Here is a 22474-nt window from a genome sequence, read left to right as displayed (position 1 = left end):
CAAATATCAGTGGTCAAATATTTTCACTCTAAGGTCCCATGAGACAGTATCACTACCCCCTTTATATATTTCCTGTTCAAACTGCATCATGAGATGTGATATCTGACAGAGAAAGAAATCAGTTATGGAGAGAATGGCTGTCTCATAAAACAATAAAAGGTTGGAATGCTCAATGTGGTTATTGTTATTATGTTGGGTATTTTATTTTATTTTATTAGCTGATGCCAGTAGAGACATGGCAGGAAATAAGGCAGAGAGTTGGCGTCTGGTCGTTCCTGAAGAGATTAAGCTGACTTCAATGGCTGGTATGAGGTCACCACTGACGAGTCGAAGTCTTACAGGAAGTAGCAGAGGAGAAGATCTTTTAACAAATTCAGAAAAGTAAGATTTGATGATTTTGGTAGAAGACTGAACGACTGGTCTCTGTAGATAAACAACCTTGTGAGCTCCTCTGAAAATCTTCTCTGTGTCCTCGGGGGGTCACGGCCCCCAGGTTAAGGGGAGACACTCTGTTTACAGTATTGGATTGCTGCCTTGGACCAGATCCACACGAGACACAATCCCTTCAGTCTCCGTCTGTGCGTCTGTCTCTCTCTTCCTCCCAGCCCGGCCTTTCTGTGCTCTCACGCCCTCTCTGACCCTCAGGCCCATGGGTGTCCCTTCCACATGCCTGAGAGGAAAAACAGTTCAACAGCAGTATCACTAGGGCACGAGCTGTAATATAGTATGACTGAATATTTATTCAGCAGCAGCAGGTCTCTGGCTGTGGATGGATAATATGAGCGACAGTGATATTTCACTGTAGGAGTGTATTTTCATTTTCCAACATGTTCCTGGCATCACCTGCACCAACCGGTCAACATTAACTGTGCCTGGGGTGTGTGGTTTTCCCCCGCTGACCTTTTTCATCACAGCTCTCAAACTGTTACATTTCACAATACTTCAGCCTGTCAATGTGTTTTTATTCTAAGCCTCCTATAGTCTACAAGATCGTATTCTTTATTTTTCTTTAATTATTCGATACACATTTCTACATTCCAAATATATTAATTCAATACATTTGTATCACTTATAAAAAAAGATGTTTGAACCTCTCCGTAATCATTTCTCCTCTAATACAACCAGGACAGCAAACATATGTGGCTAATTATTTATGAACCCCTATGGGCGCATGGCTGCCAAGATCTACAGCACATGGCTGCACCCAGCTGAGATATCGCTTTAAGGTTAACAAGAGCGAATCATGAATATCTATGGCTGAGTTGCACAAATGCAGCAAGCTGTCGGCAGGCCTTCAAGTCCTCACGCCTGAGTTAAACACACACACACAGTCAGAGAGCGTGGCTGCAGGGTTTTGGGTTATATTAACAAGAGCAACATCAGTACACACAACTGGCTCTGTGTAAAATCCATATGCTGAGTTATTGAAGTGTGTGTTTGGAACAGCAAGTGGTGAGAGTCTTTAGGGAAGGATTTCCCTAAAGTCTGTGTGGTGTGGTCTGTGGTTGTAGTAAATATGCACTAAAGTTGAACCCTGCGCCTATGAGCTTTAGGGTCTCAATGTGCAGTGGTTTTCATTTTAACCTATTCTGACTTAAGCATTGTCATTCAAGGAGCTGTGTATTTGCACTCATTACCAGTTGTGGCAGGGTGTCTGTTATTGTTTACACATTGTGAATTCACTTTAATGTGTGTCGGCATGGCAAAATGCTGTACGTCTTTTCAAGTTACCACTAGGTCGCTGGAACAGATCAATTGAAAGATTGTTTTCTGAACAATTCAATTCAACTATTAACAGTTGGATTTAATAAGCGCTTCCCACAGAATGTATTCAATCAATGATCATAAAGGGGGTGCACATGCACAGAGTCACTCACATGCAGGAGATTCCTCGTGACAGCTACACAGACCAAGAGTGAAAGATAAGTTGCCAGGTGAAAGAAACAAATATGGCGACGCCTGCGAGCTAGTTCTGGCAGGCAACTCGAGCTGCGCTGCGCCAATCACGTGACATACATCACGTGACATACATCACGTGACATACATCATGTGACATACCTCAATCTCCACAACCATCTATAATACACACCCACTTTATCAGGTGGTCTATTTAACCAGAGAGACATTTCCCATCAACCCCTCTTGCTCGCACTGCTGCTGCAGTATTGCTACCTGTTGCTTCAGCCCCTCCACCACCCCAGCATCCACCTGTAGGCTCCAACGGGGGGTTACAAGTATTTGCTCATCACTCCCATCATTCCTGTGTAATCATATGGGGGAGTGATTAAGTTGGAGCCTAGACGCCAAACACTAAATCTGTTGTAATAAATATATTACATGATCAAACGTGAGTTGTCTGACAGAACTGCTTTGTTTGCAACTGCAGCTGAAACTATCAGGTATGAATGTCTGTGTGGACGGTAAATGCATTATGGACCATAGTGTGAGTACATGGTAGTGCAACAGTCTGAGTGGGCATGTGGTCTATAGCACTGCACAAACCAAGAGCTCTCTAACGTTATGACAGGAGTAAAAAAGTTTTGGTTAATTGTGTAACTCTGCTGGGACATATTAAAATGTTGCAGACCACCACAGTCTAGATTAATTAATGGGAAACACTGAAATCACATATCTAGTATCATTCAATCCTGTAATCATTTTGTTTTCAGAGTAAAACAAACAATGCCATCGCCTAAATGAACTTGGACCAAAACCCCTTTCTTTCTAGAGATTTGGTCCAACAGAGTTTGTTTTGACTTAAGCAAACAGGACCAGGTGTGAAAGCTCCCTCCTGGCAGATACTCGTCACTTTGTTTCAAACAGTATTTATTGCTCCTTGTGGGGAAATTCTCTTTTAACTCACCCACAGGGAGGTCAGAGGTCAGGGTCAGCTGCAGAGCAGCAGCTCTGGAGCTGGTAGCGATCCAGCGACTGGCACAAAGGATCCTCAGCAGAACTGATGGTTGCCAGCATTTGGCTCATAAGTCGTCAACCATGTCATCACCACCATCAGGTCCGTTCTTCCTATCAAATAAATGTCTATAGGATGAGAGGAACATGTGCACAAAGTTTAAATTCTTCCCTCCTGTGAGGCCGTGGCCTCGCAGCACCGCTGGAATGCTGTCAATTCTAAGACGTGATAATCAGAACCAGATTCCACAAGACCACATCCAACTGCAATCAGGCCAATGAGACGCCTCAAAGAATCGCCCTCTTCCTCTGCGACTGTAATCTCATGTCAAAAATGCACATGCAGATTTGATCAGGAATTAAATTAGAGCAGGGTTCTTTCTGTGATTTATGTCATGGACCCCTGAGTAAAGACAAATTAGGCCCCAGATCCCCATTTGATAATATTCCGTCCCAGGGATCCCATATGGAAAAGAGGTCTGTTGTTGATTTACTGTCGATTTTGGCTGAAGTTGATTGTGTATCCACTATCCACCCAACATGTAAATGTGAAGGTAGTGATCCCGAAAGTGACACCTGGATGGAATTGGCATTCTAAAACTGGAAACATTTCCAGAGAATTGAATTAAAGCGTAATTAAGTTTGGTGGGTCCCCCGCCCCTCCACCCGCAGGAACACCTGGGGCTTACCAGGACCACTCTGACAACCACTGTGCGAGAATATATTATGACGGGAAGTGAGGGAGGTCGTAAATGTTCTCTGTGGACACTGATCATACAAGCGCAGTGATATATGCTGTATATTTAAACATTCCTTCAAGAGTGGAAAAGGGATTTTCGTGGACTGAAGTAGCTTATTGTGTCACAACGAAGGTTCAGAACAATAATTAGTGTAGACACTCAACTAAGTAGGGTCATCTAAGGAGCTTTTCATACGTTTATTGCAAAAAACAGGGACAGCCAGCAGGTTACTAGCGCTTGTAGCAGGTTCATGGGGAAATGCCCAGCAACAAGAAGCTGATACACTGGTTAATAGTTAGTAGGACATGAACTAAAGCAAATTAACGGACAACGAATGAGCCTGAATACATGGTGAAGGCAAGAGTGATTGTGAAAAGCTGAAACTATTCAAGGCCGGAACAAATAATCAAAGTGGAGGGAAAAGACAGGAAGTAAAAAAAGTGTGGGAAACACAAATTACGGCAAAGGGCAAAACAAGGTAGAACCACAGGTGTGATGTGAAACAGTGTGTGTTGAGTAGGGCAAATAAAGTTCAACAATAAATATGTCACAAAACAAACAGCTTATGTGGGGGTAGATTTCTATTGTAGAATTATCTTTTTTTTGTATATATATATATTTGTTTTATTTCCTTCAAGGGAACCCTGGCAGGTAAAACATAAGACAATCAGAGTTACGTTATACAAACAATAATTAAGATGCAAAACAAACATTCAACACAATCATTATGTTGTTATTCCTCGATTGAACTCCTCGCACCAAAGTCTGGCAACCAGCCTGTGAACACTTTCATTCCTATTTTACGGCAGAAAAGCCTCTCGAGTGCATTTAGCGAATATTACTGCTACTGCTAATGAAAGTGAAAATGTATTTATACTGGTGTGAAATGTAATCAAAATGTCACACTGGGCTCATTTCAGGTTAAGAGCTTCACAGTCTCACTGAAACAAGTGAGGGAGATTTGGGTCCTTGCAGTGTTATAAATCTATTGCTGTAAAAATAATTCTGAGATGGAATTATCATTGAGATTACATTGTGGTATTTATCAAACTTATGCCTACAAATGTATATTGATGCTTTAAGTACTGAAGAACAACTTTATGTGCTTGAGTTGAATCATCGACTACAGGAAAAGATTGTTAATAAACAATCAGTCGTTTATTGCTCTGCACACTGGCTCAGCCGGGAGCAGGCACATGTTTTAACCCTGTATGTCTGTGTGTGTCTGTGTGGTGTGTTAGTCAGTGTGGGAGAGAGAGAGAGAGAGAGAGAGAGAGAGAGTTTGTAAAAAAATATTTGAAAACGCATGGAAGGATTTTCGCCAAACTTTTCCTTTTCTATGATATTTCTGCAAATCAAGAGACAATCTGAAGCGTATATTGTTCAGAAAATGATTCCCCATCATATGATAAGTAACATCAAATACTTGACATGGAAGTCACAAAAGGACGTTGTGCAAAGTAAAAAATATACATTTTCAGGCGCTCTCTGCATCCTGTAGAGCACTACACCCGACCTAAAGCTTATATAGATCTATGAATGATTTGTGACCTTTATGGTAGGAATGATGTCATCTTCACCTCACTATGAAGTCAGACAATGACATCATGTAATGCAATAAGGCATCAGTTTTGCAGTCAATAAGATTAGCGTTGCCATCTGTCACTTATTAAGATATGCCTCGCCACTCTGATGCTTTTCATTAACCCAAAAGATTTCCATTCACCAGTTTCATTTTGTAAACTGTGAGAATCTCCTATTTTCGTCTTGTTTTATCTGATTGCAAATTAAATATTTAGCTGTTTGTTGGACAAGCAATTTGAAGACGTCCCCTGAGATTCAGTTTGAAGAAAACACCCACATCAATGAGCCGATTTACTCGTCTGACCTTTGCGGACGGAGAGAAGAAGAGAAAGGATTTGAAAGAAGAGAGGAGAAGTAGGTGAGGGGTTAAACGCTGCAGAAACAGAGGAGTTATTCCACCATCCGATCTGAACCGCTGTGTGCACTTTAATAAGCACTTCCATTTATATTAAAGATGCAAATGTAGCCTTTACAGGCAGATTGATATGCATGGAGGAAGTGTGTTGGTGTGTGTATCTGTGGGTTTGCACCACTTTATCAGGGGCCCCTGTTCATTAGCCCAGTGTAATTGTGTTAGCTGTGTTGCTGGCACGGCGGGAAGGAAATATTTGTGTGTAAAGGTCACATCAGAGGAGAGACATACGGATAGATGACACACATGCACACGGTGTTCTCTGACACACACACACACACACACACACACACACACACACACACACATGCTGCTTCACTTCTTCAATCTCTAATGCACAGAAATATGCTTTGGCTGTGGTAGCCAGTGTGTGTTTTTGGATGCCCCCTCCTGCCCTAAAGTATGCATATGTCTTTGTGCGCACGTGTGTGTAGATGTCAGTCCCTGAAGGTGTGCGAGTGGCTGATTCAAGTGTTTAATCAAGGGTGATATTTCTGCTCTGAAAGCTTGGCATCTGCAATATAGGCAGCACAAAGAGCATTTACTCCTGTGTGTATTGTAATCATATTTTTCTCTATGTGTGTGATCATATTATCAGATAGAAAACAGAGCACAGTCAGAGTAGGATGTGTCCCAAAAAATCTTACAATAAATACATAAAGGCTTTGAAGGGACTATTCGAAGAAACAGAGTAGATAAACACACCTGAAGTAAAAAATTGCACGCCCAGTTTTGTGAGTTATATCTCTCTCAAACTTTGAACATGCACACATAATGCAGATATTTATAGATTGCACGACACTATGATGATATGATCTATGAACGACTAGCAATTCATCACAGGACGCAAACTTCAGTCTACAGAAAACCAGAAGCAGGTTCATCTTCATGCAGCTTAATTTGTAGACCTTCTCACGGTGGCTGGTGACCTGCCAGTGGCTGACAGAGTAGGCAATTTTCACATTTTAAATTTACCGGCATTTGGCCCCTGGCTGATGTTAATATTTCACTCCTTTTGTTAAACTTCACAGCCAATGGTTTTTGTCATGTTGATCGGCAGCAGGAGTTATTTTAACCTCTGATTACCTCTATAAATGATTGAAACACACCGACTGTGCTCCAATCAGCATTTTCAGCAAGGTGGACCAGTCAGGACTGTACAGATGAGTTAAAAAAAAAGTGAACTGCTTTAGATAACTTGATCCTTAGCACAAATCTGCTGTTTATATGGAAACATATTTCTTATAGGTTTGTCCTTTGAAATATGTACTGTACATTTAAATCCCCACACATTTCCTAATAAATACATAACTCCCAGACTGCATGTTCACTGTAGAATAGTACCATCAGATTGTCAGTCTTTCGATGGTTTAATGATGGGTTTCCTGTTTTCTATTGTAACCATAGGTGGTTATGTTTTCACCCCTGTCCACTAATTGGTTTGTTTTTAAGTAAAATTACGCTAAAGCAACTGAGCGAGTATCCATGATTCTTGTTGGATGGATGCTGTGTGGATCAGGGAAGAACCCATTAAAGTTTGGCTCAGATGAGGATCAGGAGGTGGATTCAGATAGTGTCCTCACAGTTTTCCCAGAGAACAATAAGTAGATGTGATAAATTGGTGCACCTTGATTGACTGTTGGGCCTTGTTGGAGGTCTGCGCTCTACTGAGTGCATTTCTAGTTGAAATAGTAAAGCATTAAAACAATATAAAACAAAGAAATGTCACTGAAAAGCCTCTAGTGCTCAGCAGTTAATGACCACACATGCTGGGAACTCAGTAACTGAACGTATGTGTAACACAGAGCTGATAATGAAAGCCCATCAAAGCTCATTGACTTAGAGGATTCTCTTCTCTAATCTGCAGGGCCGACTTCAAATGTTAACCTGCAGAGCCGTCAATAACACTGGAGTGAGGCTTGCTCTTGAAGAGAACAGCAGTAAACACACAATCACCCCTGTGTCGGTTTGATTCTACGGTAAAACAAGCTTGTAGAGAGCAGGCAGCTTCAAACCTCCATAAAAAACATTGCTGTGGTCACAGTGAATGTGGAGCTTAGGTCAGAAAAGCTATAAATGATATAATAGTGGCAGCCCAAAAGAAAACAACATGCACACTCAGCACACAGAGCCAGGTACACAGTTTTAACAGTGGAGCACAGGGACTTTGGTTTTGGCTGCAGGGACAGACGAGGCATGAAGTCAAATTGAAACCAGAGAGCAAATAGTCGACATTGAGAATAATATTGTTTTCACAAAACGGTAATCTATCACACTATGAAGGTGCCATTTGGTTGAGTGCAAAGTCTGTGTCCGGCTACGTGCAGTATGTCTGTGCTGGATCGTGGAACTCTCTGCTTCCTGTCCATCATCTGACCCCTTCAGGGGGAAATAAATGTCTCCAGGAAACAATGTCTTAAAAACGTGGCTCACCACAAACTTTGTTTTTCCCTCTGAAATATTAACCAGAGGAATGTCATCAGGGGTTATCTGGGCTTCGGTTCGGAGACTTTATTTTCAGCAGAAAGATTGTTTTGCAGAATGGGATGTTGGAACAACATGGCCATTATCTGGGCATACAGGATCCAGGGTTTTGCAGCTGGGACGTTTATTATCGACTGGAAGGCAGGATATCTCAGCCTCGGTTGGTTTGTTCACCACGTTGGTGCTGAGACCAACAACAACCACACAATGCCTTGCCACGGAATTTGGTACAGACATTGTAGGTGGTCAGAGGATGAACCCAATAGATTTGTTTTTCTAATCCAGTGATATATCTCAATATTCCTTGGGCAGGCTGACATAATGTTTTACATGTCAACTATTAGTTTGAATGATGTGATGTTGAAGTACTGACATCTTCACCTCCCTCAGCATTTCCTTATGATTTTTATCTCGTGCCACCATTTGGTCAAAATGTAATCCTTGTCTGATACTTTGGTGTTTAATCCCAATCCCATTACCCTCAGCTGTATTTTGTGTTATTGTGCACCGACAGTTGCATTGAGCTTTAAGCACTCATATGCCTTAGTATTGCCTCTTAGCACCAATAGATGTTATAATCTGTCTCTCGTAAGAACCCCAACTTCATGGATATGCAATATTAGATCACTGGAGGCCACTTTAAACTAGGTTGCAATTTATTAATAAATTACATATTCATGTTGTGATACATGTATGCAGTTACAACATCAACAAGATAAATTAATACAATGTGTCCACTAAAATATGACTAAATTATATTTGTGTCCTTGTTTTGTTTCATCACCGTTTAAACACTTAAATCCATTTAGACTTCAATGACATTATTCATGGTTAGGTCAAATCTTGTCATCACCATTCAACTAGGTTAGTACCTGCTTATTAAAAAAAGACCCTGGTCCTTATCCAAGTTCCTCCTGATGGTGACTGAACATTTGGACCACCAGTTTATAGCCAGTGCCGCAGCACAATGAAGCAGGTTTCCCATGCAGCTTGGGCACAAAGTCTCTCAACCAAGATAGATTGTGATATTCTTCCCGCCTCCAGATATGAAACTACAGTGTGCACTTAGTTTCCCATCTGTCTGCACACAGACCCACCAGCAGCAGCAGGAAACTCGCTCTCTCCTCTTTTGTCCTTGTGTCACTTTTTCTCTATGCATGTGCACACAAACAAACTAATGCAGCGATTTCCCTTTCCCAGACCCCCAATGAATGGGCTGTGCGGTTTCTTTTTTTGTTTTCTTTTTCCCCCCATCTCTCCATCCTTCATTGCTCTGTCCCTCCCGCTCATTTTCTTAAACTGCAAAATTGCTGTTCTGCGGTTGGGAGCCAGCTTCGATTATCTACGGCAAATTCCCTGATAAAGAACTGTGTTTCTGCGCCTATTCAAGCACTTAAAGCCCCTCTAAATGGCTTTAGCTGCAGGGTCCCCTCTTTGGAGACTACACACGCACTCTCGCTCTCCTTCGTGTACACTCTCTCTTGCACATACGCACACGCCCCACCCACCCACCCACCCACCCACCCACACACACACACACACACACACACACACACACACACACACACACACACACACACACACACACACACACACACACACACACACACACACACACACACACACACACACACACACACACACACACACACACACACACACACACACACACACACACACACACACATCTCAACACCCATCATAGGAACTGCGGGATAAATTCTCTTTTTTAAGGATTGTCAGCACATACAAACCACTCTCTCTCACTCTGTTTCTGTCTTTCACACCCAATCACAAACAAAAACTCACCAATCATTTGTTAATATGCAGATGCTGGACAATCAGTGTTGAGTAAGTCGAGGAAATGTTTGTGTATTTGTTGTGTCTGTCTCCTGAGGAAAGGGACAGCATGTGTCATGTGTTCAAGCAGCTTAAATGGTCAAATTAAGTGCTTATACTTAGAAGTTGATGGCAGATGGATGTGCCTACAATGTTTACCACCCGACACAGATAAGAGCAGCTCACGTCCTGTACTTAAAGTCATTGAAACCTACATAGACAGAACACCAACATGGACTCTTATCCCCAAACGCATGCATGTGTTCAATCTTCATCGTCATTGAATAAATGAACAGCAGGTAGACAATGATCACAGTCGTGTTACCAGGCAACACCTGCAATCCCCTTGTTAATGAATGCTTTCACAAAGAGAGAGGGGGAAAGGGAGGAACAAAGGAGAAAGTGGTTAGTTTGAATGAGATGTTGGATTAATGCAACAAGGATGGACTTATCAGCCAAGTCCAGACCAAAGATTTAAACATTAATAACCATTAATCACTTACTGCTGAGAAGATCAAAATCACTGCATGCGTAAATGTGAAGCAGCTGCCCGGCTCTTTAATGCTCATTTAACTCTTTTCCCTCTGCTTGTTGTCTCTGTGCTAAGCTAAGCTAACTGCCTCCGGGCTGCAGTGTCAAATTTAACAACCAGATGAAGGAGAGGTTTTGATCTTCTCATCTAAATCTCGGCAAGAGAGCAAATTACATGAATTGTTGCTGCTGTCATTTATAACAACTTCACATTCATAATTATCACTCTTGTTGGTTTCAACAACAACTAGTCAGAGCTGAAACCTGATGCTGCTCCTGCTGTTTTGGGGAAGGATCATTTGAATGGATTTTGGGATCCTGGTTTGGAAAAGTGTCAATCAGTACCGGGATCAGTATAAATGTTTGTCATGTGGGTCAATAAAAGGTCAGATGATTCCTCTAATAGAAAAGGTTTGACCTGCCGCTTATTTCTACCGGCTGCAGAGGAGATAAACCTCTGGGGGGGAGGGGGGGGTTGTGCATCACGCTCCTCGTATTTCAAGCCCCCTATGAAAACATAAGTCTCATTCATTCGTACCGTGTTTTTTGTTTGTTTCTACTTGTGTAAGAGTAGTTCGAAAAGCTGCTCTGTCACCGCCCTCCACGTGTGTGTTTAGAGGTAAAGTGCTAGAGAACTAGTGGTTTGAAAGCACACACTCACACACATCAGGTGCCAGTTGATGAATCCAAATATTTTTTTAAACAAAGGGGTGGCGACACACTCAGAATCGGCAGTGGCATAAAGTTGCTGTTGACATCTCTGCAGGAAGAGAATCCAAACAAAGCCATCAACTCACGATAAAATGTGAGTTATTATTTGTTGTGCTGGAGTAGATTGAAGAGTGTTATTGGTTTTGTGTGACATGATGGAAGTGATATCAGTCAAAGTTACGACAACAGAACTCAGTGTTATATTTTATTTTATTCAAAAGCTGGGAAACAATACATCTATAGCCCAAATGCTTTCTGTATTCGTCACTTTCAGTCCTTGTTGACATTTGTGTTCAAGTTCAAAGTTCTGCTTCAAGAGCCATGAACACACAAAACCTAAAAGATTTATATCTGTTTCATTCCTGGTCCATTTCCGTGGTTGGCTGTAATTTATTTTGGGGAAATGTACACTACTTCCACAAGATTTCAGAAGATTTACTAGAATGGCACTCAAAAGAGATTATACCTCCACCAAGACCAAAAAGTCTCCGTATGAAACCACATTCAGTCCGGATTCTTTGTTTGGGGCCTGCACCTTACACTGACTAATAAATATCATACCCCTTAACATGTCTGATTGTTTTCAACAAGATCCAATATACTCTGAGAAATCCACCAAAAAATGGCAGAATTGCAATGTTAAAGAAGGTAAGAAAAAGAAAAATCCAGGTTCCGCCTCCTGATCGGATTCCCACCAAAGTTTGATTGGATGGTCCTCTGGTCGTGCCCCACCCCTTCACACAATTTCATTGGAATCGATTGAATAGTTTATAAACAAACAAACCTAGGCAAACACTTCCTTGGAGGAGGATATAGATCTAAAATATCAATTGTAAACAAAAAACAAAGAGAGAATCGTCTATGGGTCATTACGTTTCCCTGGTATTCATAAATGCATCCTGAAAACACAATAGATACCGATATGCCCACTCACAGATTTGTATATTTACTATAGCCTAATATGTGGAGCATGACTCATCTGTTTACCTTAGTTGGGAAAACTCTAACAACATTGGTGTAATCATCAATACCCTCTTTACCAGGAGGACTGCAACGGGCCTGGTGAAGGTAACCAAGTCCACAAACAGACAATGCTTGATCATTTAAATAAACCAAACACTCCAAACCTAATTCAATTAAACCCAATCACTACATGTTTAAATGGCGCTCATGTAATTGGTCCGTTGCACTTGTCAGGTCATTACTTCATCTGAGCACATCCTTAGATCCCTCCACTGTGGAGAGATCAGAGACAGAGGAAGTGCATCGGAGATCAGTCTCAGTCAGATTAAGTGAGATTAAAGCTCAACTACTGTTCAGTGTAGATTTGTACTGCACTGTCTTTAACTGTGGGTGTGTTAAATGTGGGTGTGTTTGCTCCAATGCATATAGAGATGTGTATGGGTTGTTTGGGTTGGTGTGTGGCTGGATGCTTACAAATGTATGCATGAATGTACATGCATGGACGTGTGTTCCGACATTATGCAATCATCTGTTTTTCTGTGTGTGTGTGTTGGTGTATTTGAGTATTTTTCTGAATGGAATGGAGTCATTGTATCTTCTCATCCTGCTAATCCCTTTTGTTGAAAACAAAGTGTGTGTGTGTGCGTGTGTGTGTGTGTGTGCAGTCAGTGACATGTTCAAACCGAGTTCTCCACTGATGTTTGTGTGGATGCAGCTGTCTGTGGGGTCAGTGTGTCAGTTGTGGAATGCGACTGTAAATGAACCACTGTGTCCCCGCTGCATGCAGTACAGCAGCCCACATATGCCACACACACACACACACACACACACACACACACACACACACACACACACACACACACAGTCCAGTGCACATTCTCTGTATTCATTCAGCCTCACACAACATGTATTCCATTGGATTCACACACCAGCAAAGGCACAGCTCCAATTAATGAAGATGACATGTCATATTGTCATCAGTGTCATCCAATTATATGTGCGTAACAGATAGAAAATGATATAACGCAATTAAAAGACATCACCCTGTGTCAGTTGAGTAAAAAAAAACTGGAATGGGCATGAGTCGCCACAAAATACAAGAAATTAAAGTCAGTGCTTTGTTATTGAGTTGTCTGCCACAGCAGTCTCTTCATAATTAACTACATCAGTTCAGCAACATCATTATACCCAAGCTTTGCAGTGGTGGATCAGCTTTGACTTGACAACTGTCGTCTTTCACAATCTGACACAGTGGGACTCCTGAGACGAAACTGATGAAGCCTTTAGGGGTCGTACACAGGAAGTGAATGTGGCTGTTAGTAGATTAGCTGTGATGCTACTACTTGAGCCTCAATGTTTTCTTGATTCACCACAGGTAATATCTGTGCTTCATAGCTCTCCCTCTGTGTCAGCGCTCCCTGCCCCAATGGGGAAGCAGGCCTCATAAGATTTAACTATATAGTTTAAAAATACACAAATGTCCTTTGTATTTCATCAGGTTCCCCTTTCTCCTCCCTCTTCGTCTTGTCTTATTTCTGTCTGTTTTTTTACAGTCAGGAGAGGGGGAGTGTGAGTAGACTACAGTCTGGACTATTAACACATGTCAATATCACGCCTTGTGGAAAAATGGATTCCAAATAGAAGTTTCCTCACGTTCGTGTGTGTGTCTGCTGCCGCCATTCTCATATCTCCTCCACTGTCCTGATCTGACCTGCCGTGTACCGTTAACTCTGCTGCCACATGTTGCAACAAGCCCAGAGTCAAATAGTGCAGAAAATGTTTAGTGTGTTGAATAGTGTGTTGAGCTGAGCCATATTCAGACCTGCAGCAACTTTGGAAATGGACTTTCAATTGTTGCCACAGCCATTAGCACTTCAATCTTTACAGGTGTTCGGATGAACAAAAACAAAAAATAGACGAAAAACATCCTCGATTTTTCGCCTCTCTAGAAAGATTAGAAATCAAGACAGTAACACAGCATCTGTCTTTTCTCATGATCACAAACCTTTTGTTTCTTTTGAATCCCTGGAGACACAGATTTTCTGCTGTCTCTGTTGCTTTGTGTTGTCAATTCTCCTTAGTACTAATTTACCCTGTTTTGTTTCACAAAATACTATTTGAATCACTAACACTTACAACCAACACTGTCAGAATAAAATCAATAAATAAACAACTTAATAATACATAGATAATTGGGGAAATGCCTAAACAAATATTGTATTCCTTAAATACAAAATAAAATACATATATTTTGGTAATGCAATGTGTATTTCTACACACAGTGTGACAGCTTCTCACTGGGGACTGTGTCCTGAGACACCAGCTCTATGCTGATGTAAAATCCATACATGTGTAAAATTAAGACCAAGTTTAAACCTGTGGAATAGTTGGTAACCGGACTCACAGGTTTGAAATGTCACATTGTAAGCAGATTTGAAGTCCGAATAAACCTTTTCTTTTACTCTTAGCAGGAGTGACTGTGCTGGTGAATATACAGGATATAAAATGCAAACATCTCGGTTCACTTGCTTTTATCTACTGGGTCGTGAATGCACACGAAAGGACCAAGTGGTTCACATCCAGCTCATGTCCTTGACATTCTCTCTCCTTTCTGCACTTTATACATAGAAAAAGTGTGTTTAAAAAGGATAGGGGATTATTTTAAATGTTTATAATTTGACTGTGGTTTGTATCGTTGGACTACAGTTTAATAAATGTTTTTGTACCTACAGTTTATGTATCGGCCGATGTTTGGACGTGTGTCTGCGTGTGTATGAATTGTAAATGAGTGTGAATAGCTGCTGGATGCTGACACACACACACAGACACACACAAAAACACACACACATACAGAGTGAGGCCAGCAGGCATGGATGTGATCTACATGTGAAAGAAGTGTTGTGTATAAATGTGAGAGTTTGGCAGAGCGCTGTGGCTTTGTGTGCAGTCAATGTGCCAAGAGCAATAAATTAGATTGGTACAGAACCTTAACGCCCCTACAGCTTTATGTGATGTGGCAGGTGGGCTTCAGGATGGCCCTGGCTCTCTCTCTCACACACACACACACACACACGCACACACACACACACACACATATACAGGAACACTCAGAAAAATGAAGGTCTGGATAATTTAAGGTCCCTCGGATCAGATAATATGCAGAAGACATGATATATGAAGTAGTAACATTTTGTCATATTTTAATGTCACATATTTTTGATGAGTAGAGAGTAACTCAGACTGGACAGATAATATTTTAAGATTGCTTAAATGTTAAATAAAATCTTTGTGTGTAATTATCATGCATAGTGTTACATTACATTAATATAAACATAGTCCCATAGACAGTTGAAAATAATGAACAATGTAAATTTAAACGTGACAAATCTGGGTAGAGCATACACAAAACTGAATCTGTTTGAGACTGTTTTGGGACCGTATGCATGACAACAGGAAGAATAACTTTTTACCCAATTGGAATATCCTCTCATGTATTTGTGCCAACAGTCACTTTTGTAAACCAATGTCTTTATCCATAACTCAACCCCTCTCTCCATTTGATCTAATTCAGGCATTAAGGAAATACTATTAAATCAATAAGTTGTTTTTCAGTTTCAAAGACATCCGCTTCCTTCCTCTCATCCCGTTGTCCCACTGTCCACATGTGCTGCTCAGTTTTCACTTATTTATAGAATTTATAAAATACATCCGACAAAGTTAGAAAAAAAAAATGCAGCAAAAATAGTCACGTTTAGCATGTCTGTTAGTACAGCATGTGCCACTTCTTCCACTCTTTTCAGGCTTCTATGTTGCTGCTTGTGTAGATCTGGTGAGCAAGTACATGGGTTGAGAATGAGTGTGTGTGTGTGTGTGTGTGTGTGAGGGGAGGTCAGGTCTGTTTGGTGTCTATTGTGTGTATGAGTCTGTGGAGATGTGGTGAACTCAGTAGGATATGAGAAAGTGTGTAAAAAACGCTTTTGACCACTGTACGCGTACGTTCACATTGTGTGTGTGGGTGTGTGAGTCCAAGATGCAAACAGTGGCTGTATTGTCCTGATGGGACGGGCAATAGCATCGTCATCTGAGCCACTAATCATGGCTGGGCTGGAGATGAAAGACGCTATTGACAAGAAGTGAAGTGTTGGAGAGAGAGGTGGGTGGGTGGGTGGGTAGGTGGGGGGTTGCGTTGAAAGAGAAGAACAAGAGACAGCAGTAGTAACAGCAAGTTTACACAGTGCTGTATGCGAATACATGGCTGGATTAAAACGGTTCCAACAGCCTTTAAAACATTATTTTGTGTTAGAAGTCATCACAGACTAATATGTCAAATAATAATTGAGGGTGACATTAGTAAACATATCAATGGAACACAATGCGGTTTAATAAAAAATGGATAACTGTAGATTGAGGACGTTAATGGTTAAAGAAAACTACTACATGTTCCAGATAGTTGCCTGTAATACGGATCCTGTTGTCAATTAGTTTGAGTCTTTGGTTTAACGACTCAAGAAGTCCTGCAGAAAAAAACAAATATTATCTTGTGTCCTTACCAGCTCGCATTACAGTGCACATTGCTAACATTCAGGGAAAATTAATGGAGAGAGAGTACTTTGTTGTTCGGCTGATTGCATTTGGTTTAGTCTTCCGTAATCCAGACCTGTCTCCACAGTGCTGGGTCAGCGCTGCTGAATGGTCAGGCTGCAGCCATTATCGCTCTGTTAAAGTGGGAAAAATACAATTACCTTCGTCTTGGGTGGTGCTCGCTTTTTGGATCCTGCAACGGTGCCCCTACAGTGTCAGGTGGAATAATTGTTTTGGTGGAACATAACCACATGGGGAGGTGAGAACTGTCCTTAAAATAGCTAATTCCCTGAAAAGAAAGATGCCAGAAATACAGTCAAAGATAAATGTTGACAGTGGTTTTCTGTGTTGCCAGATGTATGATGAATATCGTATTTGTACGATGAATTTGCCCGCTGTACAATGTACTCCAATGTGTCACTTAGCCATGGTCACATGACATGGCCGCTTTGAATCACATTTAGGAGCAGAGTCTCTAGATAACCACGCCTCGAAATCTCGACACAGCTTGGAAACGTCGGTATTGAGTACCCCATCATTCATTTTCCTCAAAGTACCATCATTTTAAGCTATTTGAATCTAACGATTTCTAACGAAAATTTTAATTTTCAGTATGTAGGTTGCTAGCTTGTAGGTTGTTGTTCATTTCAGTAGCTAAAGGCATCTTCTTCTTTTCCTTTTTTACATCGTCACTGGGAGTTACTTGCCAGTAAGAGTGATTCTAACTGTAGACATTGAAGATATTGCACAAACATCCTTCAAATGCTTGTTAAAAGTTTCTCTCCCACTAGTCTAACTTGAGCTACAACCATCATCTTCATCACACAAGGAAGAAATCATCAGCAACAATGGTGCTGATGATTTATCAATCCTCAAGCAGCACCTCTTCACTAAGGCATTTGGCCTCAGTTAATGCTTGACCCGGCTGTTTATTTCTATCATGTTTTGTACTATTAGTTTTATTTTCTCTTCTGTTTTGTATTCACAGACATTTGTAAAGCGTCGTTAGGTCCCGTGAAAGGCCCTATACAAATGCAGGCCATTATTATTATTATTATGATTTAGGGTTTGGAGCAATGTTGCTTTCTTTTTGGACTACAACTTTACCTGTTCCCCAGTGCATTCTGGGATGGATCCAAGCCTTTTGTGATGATGAACTGGATAAGCAGATATAGACACAAGTGGTGAGTGGATGAATGGACTGAAAAATTCAAAGATAGTCAGTCCTCCCTCTCTTTGTCCCGCACTCTTTTTTATCAGTTTTCATTCATAGCAATCTTTCCCCATCCCCACTGACTTTATATTGAACAGGTATGAAGCCAAATAGCTTTCCCTTCTCTCCCTCTCACTTTTTCTCCTGTTTTATCGAGTTGAACCAGTTGTCTCCCTCTCTCCTCTTTCCTGTATTGCTCTGCTCTGTTGCTCTGTAGTAAATATACTGTAGAGTTCTCCCTGCAGCCCTGCTGGTAATTTATGGCTGTTTACCTGCTATCACCATGCTGCACATCAGTGGCTCACCCTGTGCTTGTTTTCATATTTGGGTAATGTGTAGAATGGGTCTACTCTTCCATTTGTATGTTTTAAGCGCACCTGTTTAGGTATGCATCCTCACCTTTTCCTACTTTCACACACCTGTGTCACAAGTAGTGTTTTTGTGTGTAGTCAAGGTGCTTATGTACTTCTGTGTGTGTATTTCCACTTTGTCGCCTGTATCTTTTAACGCTTCCAGACAATCGATATGCAGCGGAGCAATATTTGGCCCTGTCTTCTTTTAAAAGATGCACTCCGCAGAGTAGTGCGAGCCAAGTCGAGAAGTCAATAAAACAAAGCCGACTGTGCCCTCATTTGTTTTTTGGACCTCAGCACTGAGGGCCTCTGAGTCTGTGGGCGAATATTAAGTTTCCTGTCACCTCGATGCAAACAAATGAATCCCCTTTGTCAGATCCCTGGAAGTGCAAAACACAAGTCCATGAATATATTGACATCTGTGTTTGCTAACATATTTCTGTGTTTCTCTTTTTCAGGGCTAACAGCAGTCAAGGCTGAAGATCAGGGGATGAGTTTATAAAACTACAGCGGAGAAAAGAGAAACAAAAGGAATAGGAAGTCGGCTGCTTGGAAACTCCTCTTTTGTATCATCGTACCCTGCAGTCCATAAGGCACTGACTGATCCTGACGTGGATTAAACAGTCAGGAATACACCAACACCCACAGGCTCACCCCCCCTCCCCTCACTGCCATGTCCTCCCACCTGAACCCACCCCTCCTCGTCCTCCCAATCTTCTCTCTGCTCCTCTCCCTTTCCATGCCCTCCACCTCCACTATCCCCTCCTCCTCCTCCCCTCTCCTTTCCTTCTCCCCACCTGAAGGAGGTCTCACACATTTGGTGGTGCACAACAAAACCGGCGAGGTCTACCTGGGCGCTGTCAACTGGATCTACAAGCTGTCAAGCAACCTCACCAAGTTACGAAACCATGTTACGGGCCCTGTGACAGACAACCCTCGCTGTTACCCTCCACCTGGTGTGCAGTCCTGTCCCCATGAGCTGGTGCAAACCTCTAATGTCAATAAACTCCTGCTTCTTGATGCTGCCCATAACCGCTTAATTGCCTGTGGGAGTACTTCCCAGGGAATTTGCCAATTCCTGCGTCTGGATGACTTATTTAAGCTTGGTGAGCCTCACCACCGTAAAGAGCATTATCTTTCCAGTGTTGCTGAAGCAGGCACAATGTCAGGTGTCGTGATCTCGCCGAATATCTTCGGTGAAGGTGGGAAATTATTCGTCGGCACACCCATCGACGGGAAATCTGAGTACTTCCCAACCCTGTCCAGCCGCAAGCTAATGTCCAATGAGGAGAACGCAGACATGTTCAGCTTCGTCTACCAGGATGAGTTTGTTTCCTCGCAGCTCAAGATTCCCTCAGACACGCTCTCCAAGTTCCCAGCCTTTGACATCTACTACATCTACGGCTTCAACAGTGAGCAGTTTGTGTATTATCTCACCTTACAGCTCGACACCCAGCTCACCTCGCCCGATGCAAGCAGCGAACAGTTCTTCACCTCTAAAATTGTTCGCCTGTGTGTTGACGATCCAAAGTTCTACTCCTATGTTGAGTTCCCCATCGGCTGCACCAAGGACGGAGTGGAATACCGCTTGGTTCAGGATGCTTATTTAGCCCGACCAGGGGCGCGCTTGGCACGTTCGCTCGGTATTGAAGAACACGAAGAGGTTCTATTTACTGTATTTGCCCAGGGTCAGAAGAACCGAGCAAAACCACCGAAGGAGACCGCTTTGTGTCTGTTCACGATGAGACGGATAAAGGAGAAGATTAAAGAGAGGATTCAGTCGTGCTACAGGGGAGAAGGGAAACTCTCCCTGCCCTGGCTTCTAAACAAAGAGCTGGCCTGCATCAACTCGGTGAGTGTTTAAGATTGTAGCTTCCAAAAGTTATTTTGGGATTCTGATTCTCTTATCATCATAAGCTTTGTTAAAGGGATTGGTGGTGCAGGGGTAAGCACTATTTTCCAATACCTAGAAGGACCTGGATTGAATCTGTGAGGCTCTCTGAGTAGATTTAGCATGTAATCTGTATGAGTCTATGAATTTCATCCGGGTGGTCTTGCTTCTTCCCACAGCTCACAGACATCGAGGATGGGTTGAACATTAAATAGTCTGTAGGTGTTAGTTTTATTAGTTGGTTTTCTCAATATGTTAGCCCTGTGATAGATTGGCAACCTTTCCGAGGTCCATCCTGCCTTTTGCCCACTGTCAGCTGGAATTGGCTCCTGCTCCCTCAGGACCTTCAAAAGAATGAATTAACCATAACAATTACTGTTGGAGGCTTTAGTTTGTGGTTAGGTGTGCATGGTATTGTTAACATTTTTGAAATAGAATAGATCATTTCACAGCATACAAGCACATCGTCTAGTTCCTGAAATGAGAAGTGTTAGTTTCAGTGGGTTTGTGTGGCTTCGGCTCAACAGTGGTTGGACCGCCTGCCTTTACCTTGCAACTTGCCAAAAGCATTTTCGTGGTCATGGGTTTAGGGTGTGTTAAAACCAAGTAAGCCTGGAAAGCATTACTGTATTTATTGAGTTTGCCTGTGTAGGTGAAAAGTAATACAACTCTAACCCATTTAGCAATTTCTTAGAAGTGAGAACGGAATCAATGCCAGAATGTAAGAGAACAACAATCCCAAAAAAAACTAAAATGGCAGTGTTTGGGGCGAGCTCCAATATAAGCCTAATGTGAAATATCCAGTAACTGAATACATTTTAGCTTCATAATGACACTGCAAAGCCCAAAATCTCCACCCTGGCAGGATGGTAAATCATCAAAAGCTGCTAGTGCATCCATTTGACGTTCCCTGGTTAACCTATTAGTGGAAAGTATGTATCACATTAAATCTTACATGCGACCAAGTCATATTTTCCACTGTGGTTTAGGCTGAAGCAACTGAAGTGTAGGTGGGATTGCGCACGTGCTGCCACATAAATGTTGTTTCAGTGGCTTCTCCAATCCAGCACTGTAGCGACTAGGAAGAATGTGGGTAGTAAATGCAAAACGTTTGACATGAGATTCTAATGTCCTTCAAGTCACATTCACCTATTCACAGACATTCATAAAGCCATTCTTTATGCAGCACCTTTTCTATCATTCATCATTTGCCAAGGGCAATTTGGGGTTCATTGTCTCGCCCAAGGACACATTGGAACCTGCCTAGTGGACGCTCTGCTCTACCAATGAGCCACGAAGAACAGTCTCTGTTGTTTTCTTGACCCATCTTGAATGTTTTTAGCAGTTAAATGCTTCATAAAGAGTATTGGTAGTCAGCATTGTATGGCAGACATGTGATTTTAAATCATCACTGCCATTCAGGGGACGAGACACCTGTCTCTCTGAGCTTCTTTCTGCTTTTGTAGGACTAATATCTTAGGAAGCTAAAGGAGCTAAATGAACAGGCTGTCTGCCTCATAGATGAGCAGGCCTAAGGGTGCCTTAGACATTAAGTGCGTGAATGTGTTTGTTTCACCTGCTCCCGTCACACACACACACACACACACACACACACACACACACACACACACACACACACACACACACACACACACACACACACACACACACACACACACACACACACACACACACACACACACACACACACACACACACACACACACACACACACACAACAGCCCTGTATCCTCATGAATAATTCACCTTCTCTCACCTTCTGTTATTCAGTCGGTGCTCCATAACAACCTGCCATAAATCTCTGGACTCTCTCTCTCTCTCTCTCTCTCTCTCTCATCTTCTTTTTGTCTTCCATGTCTTTCACTCTAACCCCATCATTAACATAAGGAGTTTTCACTTTGCTAACCCTGTTGTCCCTCTGCTGGTTCTTTTGGCTAAATCTGTCTTGCTCTGCCAATCTCTTGTCTCCTCCACTCCTCTTCTGACCTTTTTTGTCTCCAATTTTCAACCTTTAACCTCCTTAATTACCCCACTCTTGCTTATTTCACTCCACTTGTCTGCCTCTCTCAAGCATAAGCTATTTTGCTATCCCTCTCTGCCCTCTCCTTGACTTTCCACTGAGTGATGAGGTTTAAAGTGACTTAGAGTGTAAAGCCAGTGCCCGGATTTGATCTGGAAATGCAATGTGAAGGGAAAAGGCAATGCAATCATAAAGGCAGAAGAGTGATTGGCAATAGTTGT

At 42.0% G+C, this 22474-nt stretch overlaps 1 protein-coding gene across 1 annotated transcript in view; it reads left to right on the top strand.

Annotated features, from left to right (window-relative positions):
* Window positions 1-22474, top strand: part of LOC133956924 (plexin-A1-like) — a 192594-nt gene that overhangs the window by 16823 nt on the left and 153297 nt on the right. The window contains exon 2 of the mRNA XM_062392292.1: window positions 18780-20173. Coding sequence (XP_062248276.1) covers window positions 18995-20173 — 1179 coding nt within the window. The 5' untranslated portion in view covers window positions 18780-18994. The remainder of the gene's footprint in view (window positions 1-18779; window positions 20174-22474) is intronic.

This window comes from Platichthys flesus, chromosome 7 (genome assembly GCF_949316205.1).
Source record: "Platichthys flesus chromosome 7, fPlaFle2.1, whole genome shotgun sequence".
Lineage (NCBI taxonomy): Eukaryota > Metazoa > Chordata > Actinopteri > Pleuronectiformes > Pleuronectidae > Platichthys > Platichthys flesus.
This window is presented reverse-complemented; position numbering and strand designations above follow the sequence as displayed.